Genomic DNA, 13261 nt, shown 5'->3' with positions numbered 1-13261 from the left:
TTAAATGCATGTACTCCATCGCTCTGAAAAAAATGGGTACATTATTCATTACAGAATGTCACTTTTAAAATGTGCTTGGTGGATCATTGTAACTGCTCAGGTTGTGATCTTTGTATACCAAATGGAAAATTGTGCATCTCTGCAGGGAGATATCTAAGAGTTGCACTGTCACATGTGCACATCACCTCCCAATCTTAATGGGATTTCAAATTACCCTCCCTGTTTTTGATCTATATCAAACATTTTCATAAGCAATCTCTGAATCAGTAAGGGCCTTCCACTTTCAAAATGTCTGAATGTTTGTAGTACTGTACAGTAGTACTGTACATCTTTCTGTGTACTGTAAACACGTTTACAGGACACTAGAGGGAGCAGAAGCATCACCTTTCCAAGGTCAGATTGCAGTTGTCTGCTTTATTTTGCCCATTATTATCCTGAAATTCCTGCTGCTATCTTATGAAAAGGTGTTATCCTGATTTAGGCTGACACCTATTCTGGCTCAATTGCTAGCAATCTTACCCCTGGGTCACAAAATTATGGATTCAAATTCGATGTTGTGACTTTGAGCTCAGTGTAAGCTGACAGTGCTGGGTGAAACTGCGTCGTCGGAGCTGCCATCTTTTGATTAGATGTTAAACTAAAGCGTGTTTCAATGGACATTAAAGATTAATTTGAAAAGAGAATGGTGTTTGCAAGAATCACCACGATAAATTGTTGATTCATTTCCATGTCTGTGTGATATTGCTGATTGTGTGCAAATTGGTTGCCATGTATGCTACAAATTTATCATAAATAATAATAAACCATGCCTTTGATATAGTTTTTCGCGTTTTCTAGACGTCTCAAAGCGCTTCACAGAATATAATGAAAAGTGAATTGACTTTTGCAATTTTGTAAATATACAGAATATACTGTAAAGTGAATTGACTTTTTTTAAGTCACTTCACTTTACAGAAATTATCTATGATGCACTTTGAGATGTTTTTGACATTTTAGATGCAGCATCAAATTCATCAATTTTTTTCATTGTATAGAAATGTCCTACATTTTTAGTTCAAATGGGCAGTGTTTGTAGTGTTCTATGATTCATTAATATTGACACAACATTTAGATAATATTGGTATGAAAAAATAGTGCTGTTTTAATGTGAAATATATGCACTAACTTCAGACTTGATGGAAGATTTCTGATTTTTGGCTCCTGAACAACATTGTATGTACTGTTTATCAAATATGTTTATCAAATATGTTTATCAAATATCATGCATGTTCTGTGTTCCGCAGACACGGCTGGGCAGAAACACTGGCTGGTATCAAGTCTCCACATGTGAAATACATTTGCCCACATGCGTAAGTATATCATTGTTCATAGTTTTATGTAAATCTTTTCTGAATTGCTGTCTCAATATTGTTAAAACTCACATAAAGCTGACATTTTTTGCTCTTTGTTGTAATGATATTAAAGTAAGTATTGATCCAGATTCTGAATTGTAACAACCATCTTGGGGAGGAGGGGAAAGAATGCCTCTGTTTCCACGGTCATAGGCCTAATAAAGGGAAAGTGAAATAGAGTCAGTTATCTTTGGTGGATGCAGTACTCCCAATACGCAAGGCAGGTAAGTCTGCAACATTCTAGGGTTGAGTGATCAACCTGCCTGATTCAGCAATGAAATTTTGAGGTATATGTGTCCAAATAATAACATTTCTGTGTTTTGTTGAATATATTAACAGTATAATGGAAAATGCTAAACTTTTGCAGAACTAGTAATCCATTTTGACATCTCAGCTATTTATATTTCCTTCCCTGTCGCAGTACATACACCGAATGCTGTACACTATGTTAACTGTATAGCTGTATGCTATTCTAGATTCCCCAACTCAAACCTGCTGTGCTTGCCTAGCTGACTGGATAATCAAGCCATGAATAAACAATGCAGTATAAAATTGATTCAAAACTGGAGAAAATCATTCTCAAAGTGATTATATTTTTGTGGGTTTGCCATCTAGTTTGTAAGTCAAACTTGTTTTGAAATTGAGTGACATTTTTGATCACAACGCCTATATACATCAACTGAAAATCTGAATTTGATATGGACATTTGAAGTCTTTAAAGTCTGCATATTTTGTAACTGTTATTAGCCTTATGTTACTATTGTAGAACTGGATGAGCAGAAGACTACAGTCTATATCTTATTTTTATTCATATTAAACTAAAAGCTCATCACACATCTTACACTTACATTTGTGTCATCTGCTTTTTTTAGGCCTGTTACACCAGTAACTCTAAACATGAAAGTACCAATGCACTCATGGTAAGTATTGAATGAATAAATATTTTACTGAAGAAACACAGATGGCTGTTTGCTTTAAATAATATGTATCCTAATGTCTACCAAATTTTCCAGACTTATGATCTGTTCTTGTACTGCCAAGATAAATAGATCCTATCGTGCTTGAAATCACCTTTATATTTTATCTGTACAGTGAAGCCCTGTTATAACATGCTTTGCTGCAGTACAAATTGACATATAACGGCGTTGCGCTGTGGGACCCATTCAATGCTTTCCATGTTACAGTGGCTGACTTCGGCTCATTAAGTTGTGGTCAACGTTACTTCCTGCCTTACATGTGCAAAGCAAGAAATGACGTTGGAGATGACCTGTTGGACCAGAAGCTGATAATTTTAATTTTCCACACTTAGAAATAGGCATACTTCCACATCACTGGGTCACCGTAACGTGGGAATGTAACTTTCCACTTTGTGAAGGTGCAGCAAACTGGAAGTGATGTTGAGAACAAACAAATAACCTGAAAGTCGGCTTTTTTTAAGCACAAGATAGTGTGCTAGCTGAATGCACCCATACAAATCAAACTACCTCTCTAATGTGGGATTTTATGCATCCAAAAACGCTGCAGTATGGAGGGATCCCACTAAAACTCCTTACTTGAGCATTCGATTAGTATTGGTTAAATTATCAAAGTAATTGCAGTTGCCTTTTTCTCTCTTTCCAATAAAATTGGGTCTCGTGGCTGTTGCTTGCTGTTTGATTGATTTATGGGTAACTATTCTTACAATATAATTATTTCATGGAGTGGGAGTAATCCATTATTTGGAACTATGTCCTGAAATTCTGGAACACTTCCTCTATCCTTCTGCCTTGTCCCCTACCTTCCTCATCTTCAGGTCACACATGAAGATCTTCCTATTGGACCGTGTCTACGGCTTGGCGTTGTGCTTCGCCAGTGTAAAAACGCTCTGGGACGCTATCCTGAGTGAGGGGGGCTATATAAATGCAAGTTATTGTTATTAATATCTTCTTCCACGGCCATAAGCTGATTGCTGCAGTTTGATGTGTTTTTTCAACAACAGCAGCAAAATTACATTTGTATAGCGCCTTTCACGTTGGGAGGAAGTCCCAAGGTACTGGACAGCCAGTGTTTCGGACCTGAGCTGGGAGTCGGGATATGGAGTGGGTTGAGGGCAGGAGAGTTCAAGTTTCAACAGTTTAGAGCCACTAGATCATCACCTAGAACAGCACAGAAACAGGCCATTTGTCCCAGCTAGAAATCTTAGATGTGTAACTTACAATGCATTTATAGTAAATCTAAATGAAATGTTACCATGTTTTCTGCAGAGAAATCATAGTAAATATTGGTAATTTGGTCAAACTTTTTTTTTTTCTCTCGTTAGGTTTGATATTATTGGACTTTCTCCGGATGCTGATGAGGATGAAACTGGCATTAAAAATGCAGCAGAAAGTAGTAAGATATAGTTACTGAGGACTTTTTTGTCTAAGTAAAACAATTAATTACTACTTCATTGGTTAGTGAATATAGTTATGTGTAGATTTACACAGACTACTGATTTGGAATATTTTCCTATATACAGTATTACATCTTGAGAAAATATTTGTCTGGTAATGTTTGCCTCTATAGCCTTTCCTTCGTAGTCTTAGTACTGTTAGGAGACGTGCAAAACTTGGCTGCTTTCAATATGTTGTCTTTCCCAGTTTTACAATTCTTTGTTATATTTTAACCCTATATCTTGTATTTTTGCACTGGCTCCCCCTCCCCCAGCAGATTGGATTCAAGATCTTTGTCCTAGCAATCAAGCCTTTTCACAGCCTTGCCTTCCCCTCCTGTCCCCACTCTAACTCTGTGACTTGCAACCTTAACACCCTGGCCGCTTCCTCCACTCAGCTAACATTAGCCGGCTAATGCACAGCCAGGGGCGCACAGCCAGCAGCGTCAAGCTCTTTCAAAGATGCTACATAAATGTGAACTATATTCAACACCCACTCCATTCCAGAGTTCCTCTGCCTTTCCCCCTCCTTCCCTACCTTTAAAGCCTGCCTTAACTCTTTGACTGTGCTTTTGGTTACCTTTCTTCCCCACCCCTCCTCAGCTCCATTCCCCTGGAGCTTGGGCTCCCAATCAGCTGTGTGAAGCACTTTGAAACATCCTCTCGATGTGGAAGGCAATTTACATAAATGTAAATTGTTTCAGTTGTTTTGCATCCCGATTTACACATTTTAGATTTTTATTAATATCTTTGTTTTGCAGTTAAAGCATTAATAGATGAAGAAGTTAAGAATGGAATACCATCTCATAGGATTATTTTGGGAGGATTTTCTCAGGTACGGCAGCATGAATTTAAAGACGGGTAGCATTTCCATTTTAGGGGTCTATGATGATATTGTTCTTAAACTTAGGTATCATTGTAAATATCTAATGTTCATTAGCAATTAGTTCCACGTCCATTCTATTACCAACATATAATGCATAAGGAGTGTAGCACGTTATCAGCACATAGAAAAATAAATGACAGTATATATAGTTCATAATGAAGATTTTTTTTTAAACAGTGTATTCACTCTTTAGAAATCTATATTAGTTACTCTAAATGTTCACCTTTAAATCGTTGAGAATAAAGTTTGTGACATCTGCCTATGGACAAATTTCTATTTTCAACTTTAAAATTTGGAACTAATTCTCATAATCAGGTATAACTAACAAACATGGATAATGAAAAGTTTAAGATGGTCAACCATCTTTTATAAAATGATAGTGATCCACAAAGTAATAGTTATCCATTTCTTACCTCAGTAATGTTTATGCTATACTTACTAGAATATAGCTTTGGTAGGAAAGTTATTTTATTTATAGTTTAGTATTTTTTGCACAGATTTCACTGCCTTAATAGATTTCTTTTTTGTTACAGGGAGGAGCTCTGTCATTGTATACAGCTCTAACAACACATCAAAAACTGGGGGGAGTGATTGGTCTTAGCTGTTGGCTTCCACTTCGGGATTCTTTATCACAGGTACTGTATCAACATTTTGCACTTGATGAGCAACAAAGGCATTGCATGAGTCAGAGGTAGATACCTTGGGCAAAATCTTGAATCAATACCTGAATTCCTTTATGCACAAAACTCACTTTTATTAAAAAAGTGGCATGGAGTAAGGAACGTTTTGTCAAACATATAATAATAATAATCCTTGCATTTGATATAGCGCTTTTAACGTCAGGAGGACGTCCCAAAGCGCTTCACAGAACACACTGTAAAGTGAATTGACTGTATATTTGTGGGCGAACGCGGCAGCCAATTGCGTACAGCAATGTCCCACAAACAGTCGTAGATTGAAAATGACCAATTTAATTATTGTTTTTGGTTTTTTGGAGGGATTATTATTAGGCGTGTGGAGTAAGGAAACTTGCCCAAGGTTTCGCCCTGCCTGGAATTGACCTCAGGTCTCTCGCTTGCAAAGCGAGTGCTCTAACCACTGAGCTACAGGACTCCACAGTGTCTTGGTGTCTTGGGAGATGCTTGGACATTTTTTCTAACCAGTGTTCTTCACGCGAGGTAGTTTCTTGAAGCGTTTAACAATGGCCGAGTTTGACACCGAGCTTGGAAGGGGTGGGGGGGAAGGGTTGGCGACCGTAGGCCTGGTCAAAGAGGAAGGTCTTCAGGTGTGATCTAAAGATTGGAAAAGAGAGGGAATGGTGGAAGAATTGAGGCAGATAGTTCCAGAATTTCGTGGAGCAGAGACATCCTGTACGGGGTCCTGTAACAGTGGTTAGAGCACTCGCCTCGTAAGCGAGAAACCTGGGTTTGATTCCTGGCGAAATGTTTCTTACTCCAAAAGCCTCTATATACCTAGCAGTAAGTAGAAACCTGGTTGTTAGTCCATTGACAGATCGCTTATCCAGGGATAATAATTTTTTCAAAAAATAAGAATAAACTGGTCACTTCAATCCACGGCTGTTTGTGGGACACTGCTGTGTGCAATTGGCCGCCATGTTTTGCCCATAAAATATACAGTCAACTCACTTTACAGTATATTCTGTGAAGTGCTTTGAAACTTCTCAAAGATGCGATAAGACTATTATCAATTGCAAAGATTATTATTAACATCAATTATTCTCATTTTTAGTTTTTTTAGAACTCCCTGTGAGTTTCAGAAAGAGGGTTCCAGCCCAGCTTGTAAGAAACAAAGCTAATTTATATTTGCTTGTCAGATTAAACATTTACTTTGTTTCCATTCATTGTAACTTTACCAGTCATGTCAATTTTTTAAAAAAAAATTATGTAAAGTATCAAAACAAAACAGCATTTTATTGAGTTGAAATACTTCAAATATTCCTGTCAAGTATAGACTTGTGTAAGCATAGCAGCCATTTACACCCTGCAAAATTCCATGAACAACCATGAGGTGAATCATCAATTAATTTGAGGATTATGGGCCAGATCACTTGGAGAAAGTGATCGCTTTCAAGTGGTGCCATTGGATGTATAATGTTCACTTGAACAGACGGATGAACAGTTTGTCGCATTCAAAAGGTGACAATTCAGCAATTTTCCACTGGGGTGTCATCCTAAAGTATGAGCTCAAGTCTTGACATGGGATCTTCACCCGCAATCTTTTAACCCATGGACTTTAACCCACTGCCAACTGAGCCAAACTCACAAATCATTTTTCATTACTCTATTTAAATTAAACGTCAGGATTCTTCCCAGAGACAGAAACACTATACATTGTCTTTTGTCATTACACAAGTTTTTATATAAAAGGTACAATCCCAGCTCCAAACTCAAAAGCACTTTGATACATCCTGAAAGCTTTGTTGACTGTATGTCCAAGCTAAATTTCTCCATGTTACAGAAACATTGAGGTTCTGATTCCACCAGGAAGCCTGTCTCTTGCTCTAAGGATAGTTCGACAATTGTGTGTAAAAAGAAAGTTTTCTGACAAAATCAGTGTTAGCTTCCTTTGGATCTCGTGCAGGTTTCTTCATCTTTGGTCACCAGTCTGCTCAACTTTCAGGTTTAGCAGTTAGTCCTGTTGCCCCAATACCAGTTCCAAAGAACTAACTAGCTAAATTAAGTCTGATGCTGAAGTAAAAGTTGTATAAATTGTTTTAATGCATCTCAACTATAGTAGTCTAACATTTTCAGTTGAATCAGAAACTTATACATTCATCATAAATTTACAAAATCATAAAATAATGAATTGTGTACTTTTTGAACTAAGGTAGATTTTAATTTCTCAATTAATAAGTAACAAATTAGATTATCTTTAATGGTTAATGCTTTGGGATTAGTTTAAATTTGAAATGTATTCACCATTCTTTTGGAGCATTTATAGAGATAAGATTTGTCTCTAAGAGCATTCTTTCCTTTTATCCTTTATCATTTGCATGTGTTTCAAGCTTGGCATTGCCAGCACTGCTCATTTATTCATTAGAATATTGTAAGATAGTTCATTACATGGTTTGTAAACTATAAGTAGTATACTTGCTGCTAATTATATTATGAATATATTTAGAGTTCAAAGCAATTGTAGTTACTGGTGACTATGGTTATTCATTTCTTGTGCACATGTGAACTGATCAGAATATTCATATATTTAGCTGTATAAAGCACTGATTGTACCCTTGATTTATTTTATCATCAGTAGAAAGCTCAACAAGGAGACGTAGTATTAAATAAAATTCATTGTTAGCGTTTATTTTCCTTTGCTGTGTGAAATTGGTGGCAAAGCTTATCCAGCTGTGATAGTCTCAGTGCACTAATCAATAAACCCAGTGAGGCTAATGATTTTTTTACATAAATGAGCTGTGAGCACTAACAAGTCTTAGTCTGCAGTAAACAAATATTGTTGCTCTGCTTAAAATTAATCCTAGCAGCCCAATCTGTCAGAGAAGATGGTTAAGCAGGTTAAATTGAAATTGAGGAGGTACTCAATCAGGTTTGCAGTAATTCAAGGCATTATTGGTTCACTAGCTTGTCTGGTCTCATTAGTGAATACGCATTCTCAATGCTGTGATCAAGACAGTAGTTAACATGATCGCAGCTGAGCAAGTATGTCATGCCATTAAGTGATGCAGTAACCATAAATTAATTTCGGATGTGGAATTCAACACAAATGACCGATGATGAAACTTTAATGTTTGGGATGACGTCTACTGGAAAGCTTTATCTCGAGTGTGGCTTTAGTGCACACAATCTGATATCTGGATTTGGTATACCGGTCCAGTTAGTATGTAGAATAATAAGCAATTGCTCTTGAAAGTTTGTCACCTCCAATTTGTGAAATCACTGGTGTTTGAATTACAGTGCATTATCGCTTTTATCTTGGCAACGCACTCACACATTTTATGCACCACTGTGCTGCTCAGCATAGTATTTGAGAGGAGATCCTAGAAATTCTATATGAAGCCATCTTAGGCTGTTTGAATATTAACTTTTGACTGTCTTGGAGAAGTAGGAGGAGAGAGAAAGACTTGTCTCTGGGGTCGAACTTGTTCTGGTGCTTGGCAAGGGAGTAGCAGGGCTCCGTTTTTTTTCTGGTGGACATAGAGTTCGAATACCTGAGCCTGGCAAGAGTACCATATCCTCACGTGTCTGGCTTAACAATAAGACTTGGAAAGATAGATGGACTACTGGGGAAGGAAATACTTCCCATATAACTGGAAATCGATTAAAAATCTACAATCATAAAGGAATTGTGGTGTTTCAGAATTCGCTAAAAATAATCTTTCATTGATAGTCATTTTTTAAAATCATTTTTAACTTAAAAGAAACTAATTTCGAAGTTGCTGCAGACGTCATGAGGTGTGATGTCTATTGCATTGGAAGTGATTAGCAAACCATCCAGAAATCAGCCATTTTTTAGTTGAAAACATTGATAAAAATTAAAACCATTGATTTTTATGTCAATAAGAAAACATAAAATTGATTTCTCCCAACCCTATGTACAACTCTCAAAGTCAATGCCCTAATAGTGGTTAACTGGACAAGCAGTGGAAATTTACCAGTGCTTTGACTCCAGCAATGTTACTCTCTCCCATGTGCACTTTGGGTTCATTAAAAATGTGGCTTCTGCTTATCTATATTTGTGATAAAGTATATGATGTTTCTTTGCAACCCACAGCCAGGAGAGATGGCATAATTCAGAACTAACAAACAGGAACTCTGCTTTTGTGAGTTTGTGGCAGCTCTGAACTAGAGGTTTCTGTGCATGTCAGACTCTTATCTAAATGAGTGATTATTTTAAAAAATTGTTTTGTTCTTCCAGGCAGTAGCTAATGGTCCGAACAAAGAAATTCATGTTCTTCAATGTCACGGGGAGGCTGATCCTTTAGTGCCCCTAATGTTTGGTTCTCTCACTGCTCAGAAGTTAAAAACTATCATTAATCCAAACAATTTCACTTTTAAGACCTACTTGGACATGAAGCATTCTTCTTCTCACCAGGTCAGTAATTGCATGTCTTGAAGCAGCAGAGTCTGAAACTCATTTCTGAAATATTAACGTTCATGTACTTTCCACAGGTTATGTTGAATTTGATGGTAATTCCATTCACTGACGACATTTAAATTGATGGAAAGATTTATTGAATTCATTCATACAAAAATAATTTTGTAATAAAAGTAGTCTTACAAGAACAGTATCCCCAGTATTTTTTTCTAAGCGTAGTGTTTACTTTGAGAATCATTAAAATATTATCTATTCTGTCGTCTATGCTGTGAAACTGTATATTTGGAAAAGTAAAATTTAATTGAAAGATGTGTGGAGAAAATGAGCAAAGGAATTATTGATGTAGTACCATTTATTTTGTGTTTTAATAATTATATAACGAAAAATATAATTGAATTCCCTGTTTTTGTGCATCCAGCACATCCAGCAGTTTGGGGTGGAAAGCAAGTTTCCCAGTTCCTGTTGATCTAATGGATCTAGCAGTCAAGATATCTCAAATATTTTGAGATGAACTTGGGGATCTTAAGTGTTATAGCAGATAACACAATTCAACTGACAGTAGTGCATGCTTGTGTTGAAAACTTTTACAGTTTTAATGAGTAATTTTGTTTCAAACTAGGAAATGATGGACGTCAAGGAATTTATTGAGAAGCAACTACCTCCAATCAACTGAAATCACATTGGAGATCATTTTTTTCTGAAACTTGGCTCCTCGGATCATGACTGATGTTAATTCTTCCCTTCACCTGCATTCTGAGATGTCAGTCATCTGTTATTTTTTTTTCACATTTTTTACCATCTTACATTTTGTAAACTTCATCTAGGAACTTGGGAGTGTAATTTCTTTTGAAGTTTAACAAGTACCAAGTACTGCAAGGATCATATTGGGAACATTTCACTGCTCATCCTTAAATGTTTGGCTTGTCACTTTTATCTTTCCCAAGTATAATCTGCTTTGCATTTACTTGCATTGTGTCTTTCAATCTTTGTCAACTGATTGTGGTGGGTAGTAGTGCTCTCTGAACTGCATGAAAAAGGTATAAGAAATCAATTTCTATAAACCCCTGAATGGACTGTTGCTCATCACTAGTCTAAAATGTAGTGTATATATATAGTTGCAAATAAAATAAACTGAATGAGATTTCATTCAATAACCAAAGGTGGTGCTTTATAATATTTCCTATAAATGTAGTGTTGTGATTGGTGTTTAAATACAGATATGTATTTGTAACAAAGGTTTATACAGTACTTATGAAGAACAATATAAACCGGTTGATCATCAGTTGAAGCACAACATGCTACTTTAATTTAACTTCCCATATATTTCACCTTTACAAAAATATGCAAACACGAACTGCAATTTATGAATCCAGTATTTTGTCATTTCAATGGCATTGGATGTAACATTGTCTGTCTGGGATTATAATGTATTAAATATCAATTTAAGAAGTTACAGTAGGAATAATTGGGTTTGGTTGCAGATTTTTACCATGTAAGTTTTCTTCAGTTTAAAGAACTAAATTGTGTGATTGTAACTTTATATGAATACCATTATATATTTCAGTTAGACAATTTCTTCTGCTATTGTAATGGAAAAATTTGGCTTGTGTATTTTTGTATACTTGCTTTTTATGGTGTAGTTATCAAGATTATGTTTTAAGTTCTACTATAGTGTGTTGAGCTAAACACCATCTTGTAAACAATCTTGACACATCAAGCAGAATGTTGATGTGGCGTGTTTGAGACCTGAATGATTGCTTAAAATGCAAGTGAATTTCAATGACAAAATAGAAATTGATTAATCTTTCATACATGAAGTGTAAGAGCCATGTCAGGGGCATTCAGAGTTGTTTGTGGTTATCATTGGTACAGTACTGACTTATTCTTAAACTTTTTTAATACAATTTGTGGGGTGAACTCATCTGTAAATTGCAATGGAAATATGTTGCACACCTCTTCAAAACTAATGTAGTTTATGCTTGGGTTAAAATGTTTCAGAAATAAAACAATATTCCAATTGGTTAAATATGATTGAAATCTCCATGGAAGTTTATTATTTGGTTTGTTTTCAGTGTACATTAAATACTACACATTAGGTGGAAGTAGTGGTCTGGTTTTCAGGTCCACAAATATGTGAATTTGTTTAAGAAGGAACAGGGGGTGGGAAGGGGAGCAAGTTATGCCTGTGAAATTATTCAATCTGAGAAGAATCTGCATTGACTTATCAGTAGGCAATACATTGCACTGTCCAGTGTGCAGTTGGATATCCTTCAGTCCAGATATCAATGATAATAATTATCCCTAATACAACAAATTACACTTGTATAGTGCCCTTCACGTTGAAAAGACATCACAGGGTGCAGAGTTCAGTGCAGACTATCCAACATTTGGATAAATTGGATTTATAATGGTTGAGGAAAAGTGATTATTTCAAGAGAAAGGACATTTATTAAGGAGTTAGAGGTAAAGGAGTCAGTGAGGCATGTGAACACGGATGGTCTGTAGAATGGGGATAGTTGGATGAATGAAGGGACTGCAGATCAGGTATGATCTTTAAAACCACACATCAGAAGATCTGACTAGGTTAGTGGAAGCCAGAATCTTCAGCAGCTAGGGAAGGGGTTGAGAGGGGCAAAGAAAGGGATTTTCACATCATCTTCGATTTAGTGTAATTGATCTTTTTCCAGACCAACAACAAGATTCCATTTATAGAGCGCCTTTCACATCGGGAGAACGTCCCAAGGCGTTGGGTCAGGACCCGAGCATTGGGGGGAAATTGTCAGGGGAAGGGAGGGAGCGAGGAGGGGGTAGAGAGTCGAGAGGGGAGCTGAAGGCACGGTCAAAGAGAAAGGTCTTGAGACCAGCCTTGAAGGAGGAAAGGGAGGAGGCAGCGAAGGCACTGGGGGATAGAGTTCCAGAGCCTAGGGGCTGAGAGGCTGAAGGCCTGGCCACCGATGGTAGGGCAGTTGGGACGGGGGATGCGGAGCAGACCGGAGCCGGAGGAACGGAGGGTACGGGCAGGTAGGTAGGGGGATAGTAGGTCCGAGAGGTAGGAGGGAGCAAGGCCGTGGATGGCCTTGTAGGTGAGGATGAGGATCTTGAATTCGATCCTCTGGGGGATGGGGAGCCAGTGGAGGCGAGCGAGGGTGGGAGTGATGTGGTCCCGAAGCCTGGTGCGGGACTGTACACGAGCTGCAGAGTTCTGAATGACCTGCAGCTTGTGGAGGGAGGTGCCGGGAAGGCCGGGAGGAGAGAGTTCCCATAGTCCAGCCTTGAGGTGATAAAGGCGTGGACCAGAGTTTTAGCAGCGTGAGGGGTGAGGTAGTGCCGTAGTCTGGCGATGTTCCGGAGGTGATGGAAGGCGGTGCCAGTTGTGGCGCGGATATGAGGGAGAAAGGCCCGCACCTGGCTCTTCAGTGAGCGGAGGTGGGTGGTGAACCAGGGGGAGGAGCGAGAGTAGAAGACAGTACGGGAGGTGATGGGGGTAAGAGTGTCGAGTGT

General features: G+C 37.7%; 1 protein-coding gene across 1 annotated transcript in view; it reads left to right on the top strand.

The window, feature by feature from the left end:
* Positions 1-11791, top strand: part of LOC121848086 (acyl-protein thioesterase 1-like) — an 18042-nt gene extending 6251 nt beyond the window's left edge. Inside the window, exons 2-8 of the mRNA XM_042331673.1 lie at positions 1284-1349; positions 2264-2311; positions 3691-3761; positions 4563-4636; positions 5221-5322; positions 9581-9757; positions 10380-11791. Of these exons, the coding sequence (XP_042187607.1) occupies positions 1284-1349; positions 2264-2311; positions 3691-3761; positions 4563-4636; positions 5221-5322; positions 9581-9757; positions 10380-10433 (592 nt within the window). The 3' untranslated portion in view covers positions 10434-11791. The remainder of the gene's footprint in view (positions 1-1283; positions 1350-2263; positions 2312-3690; positions 3762-4562; positions 4637-5220; positions 5323-9580; positions 9758-10379) is intronic.
* The last annotated feature ends 1470 nt before the right edge of the window (positions 11792-13261 follow it).

The sequence above is a fragment of the Callorhinchus milii genome, unplaced genomic scaffold, assembly GCF_018977255.1.
Source record: "Callorhinchus milii isolate IMCB2004 unplaced genomic scaffold, IMCB_Cmil_1.0 Scaffold2, whole genome shotgun sequence".
Taxonomy (NCBI): Eukaryota; Metazoa; Chordata; class Chondrichthyes; order Chimaeriformes; family Callorhinchidae; genus Callorhinchus; species Callorhinchus milii.
Note: the sequence above shows the minus strand (reverse complement) of the source record. Positions and strands in the feature narration are given on the sequence as shown.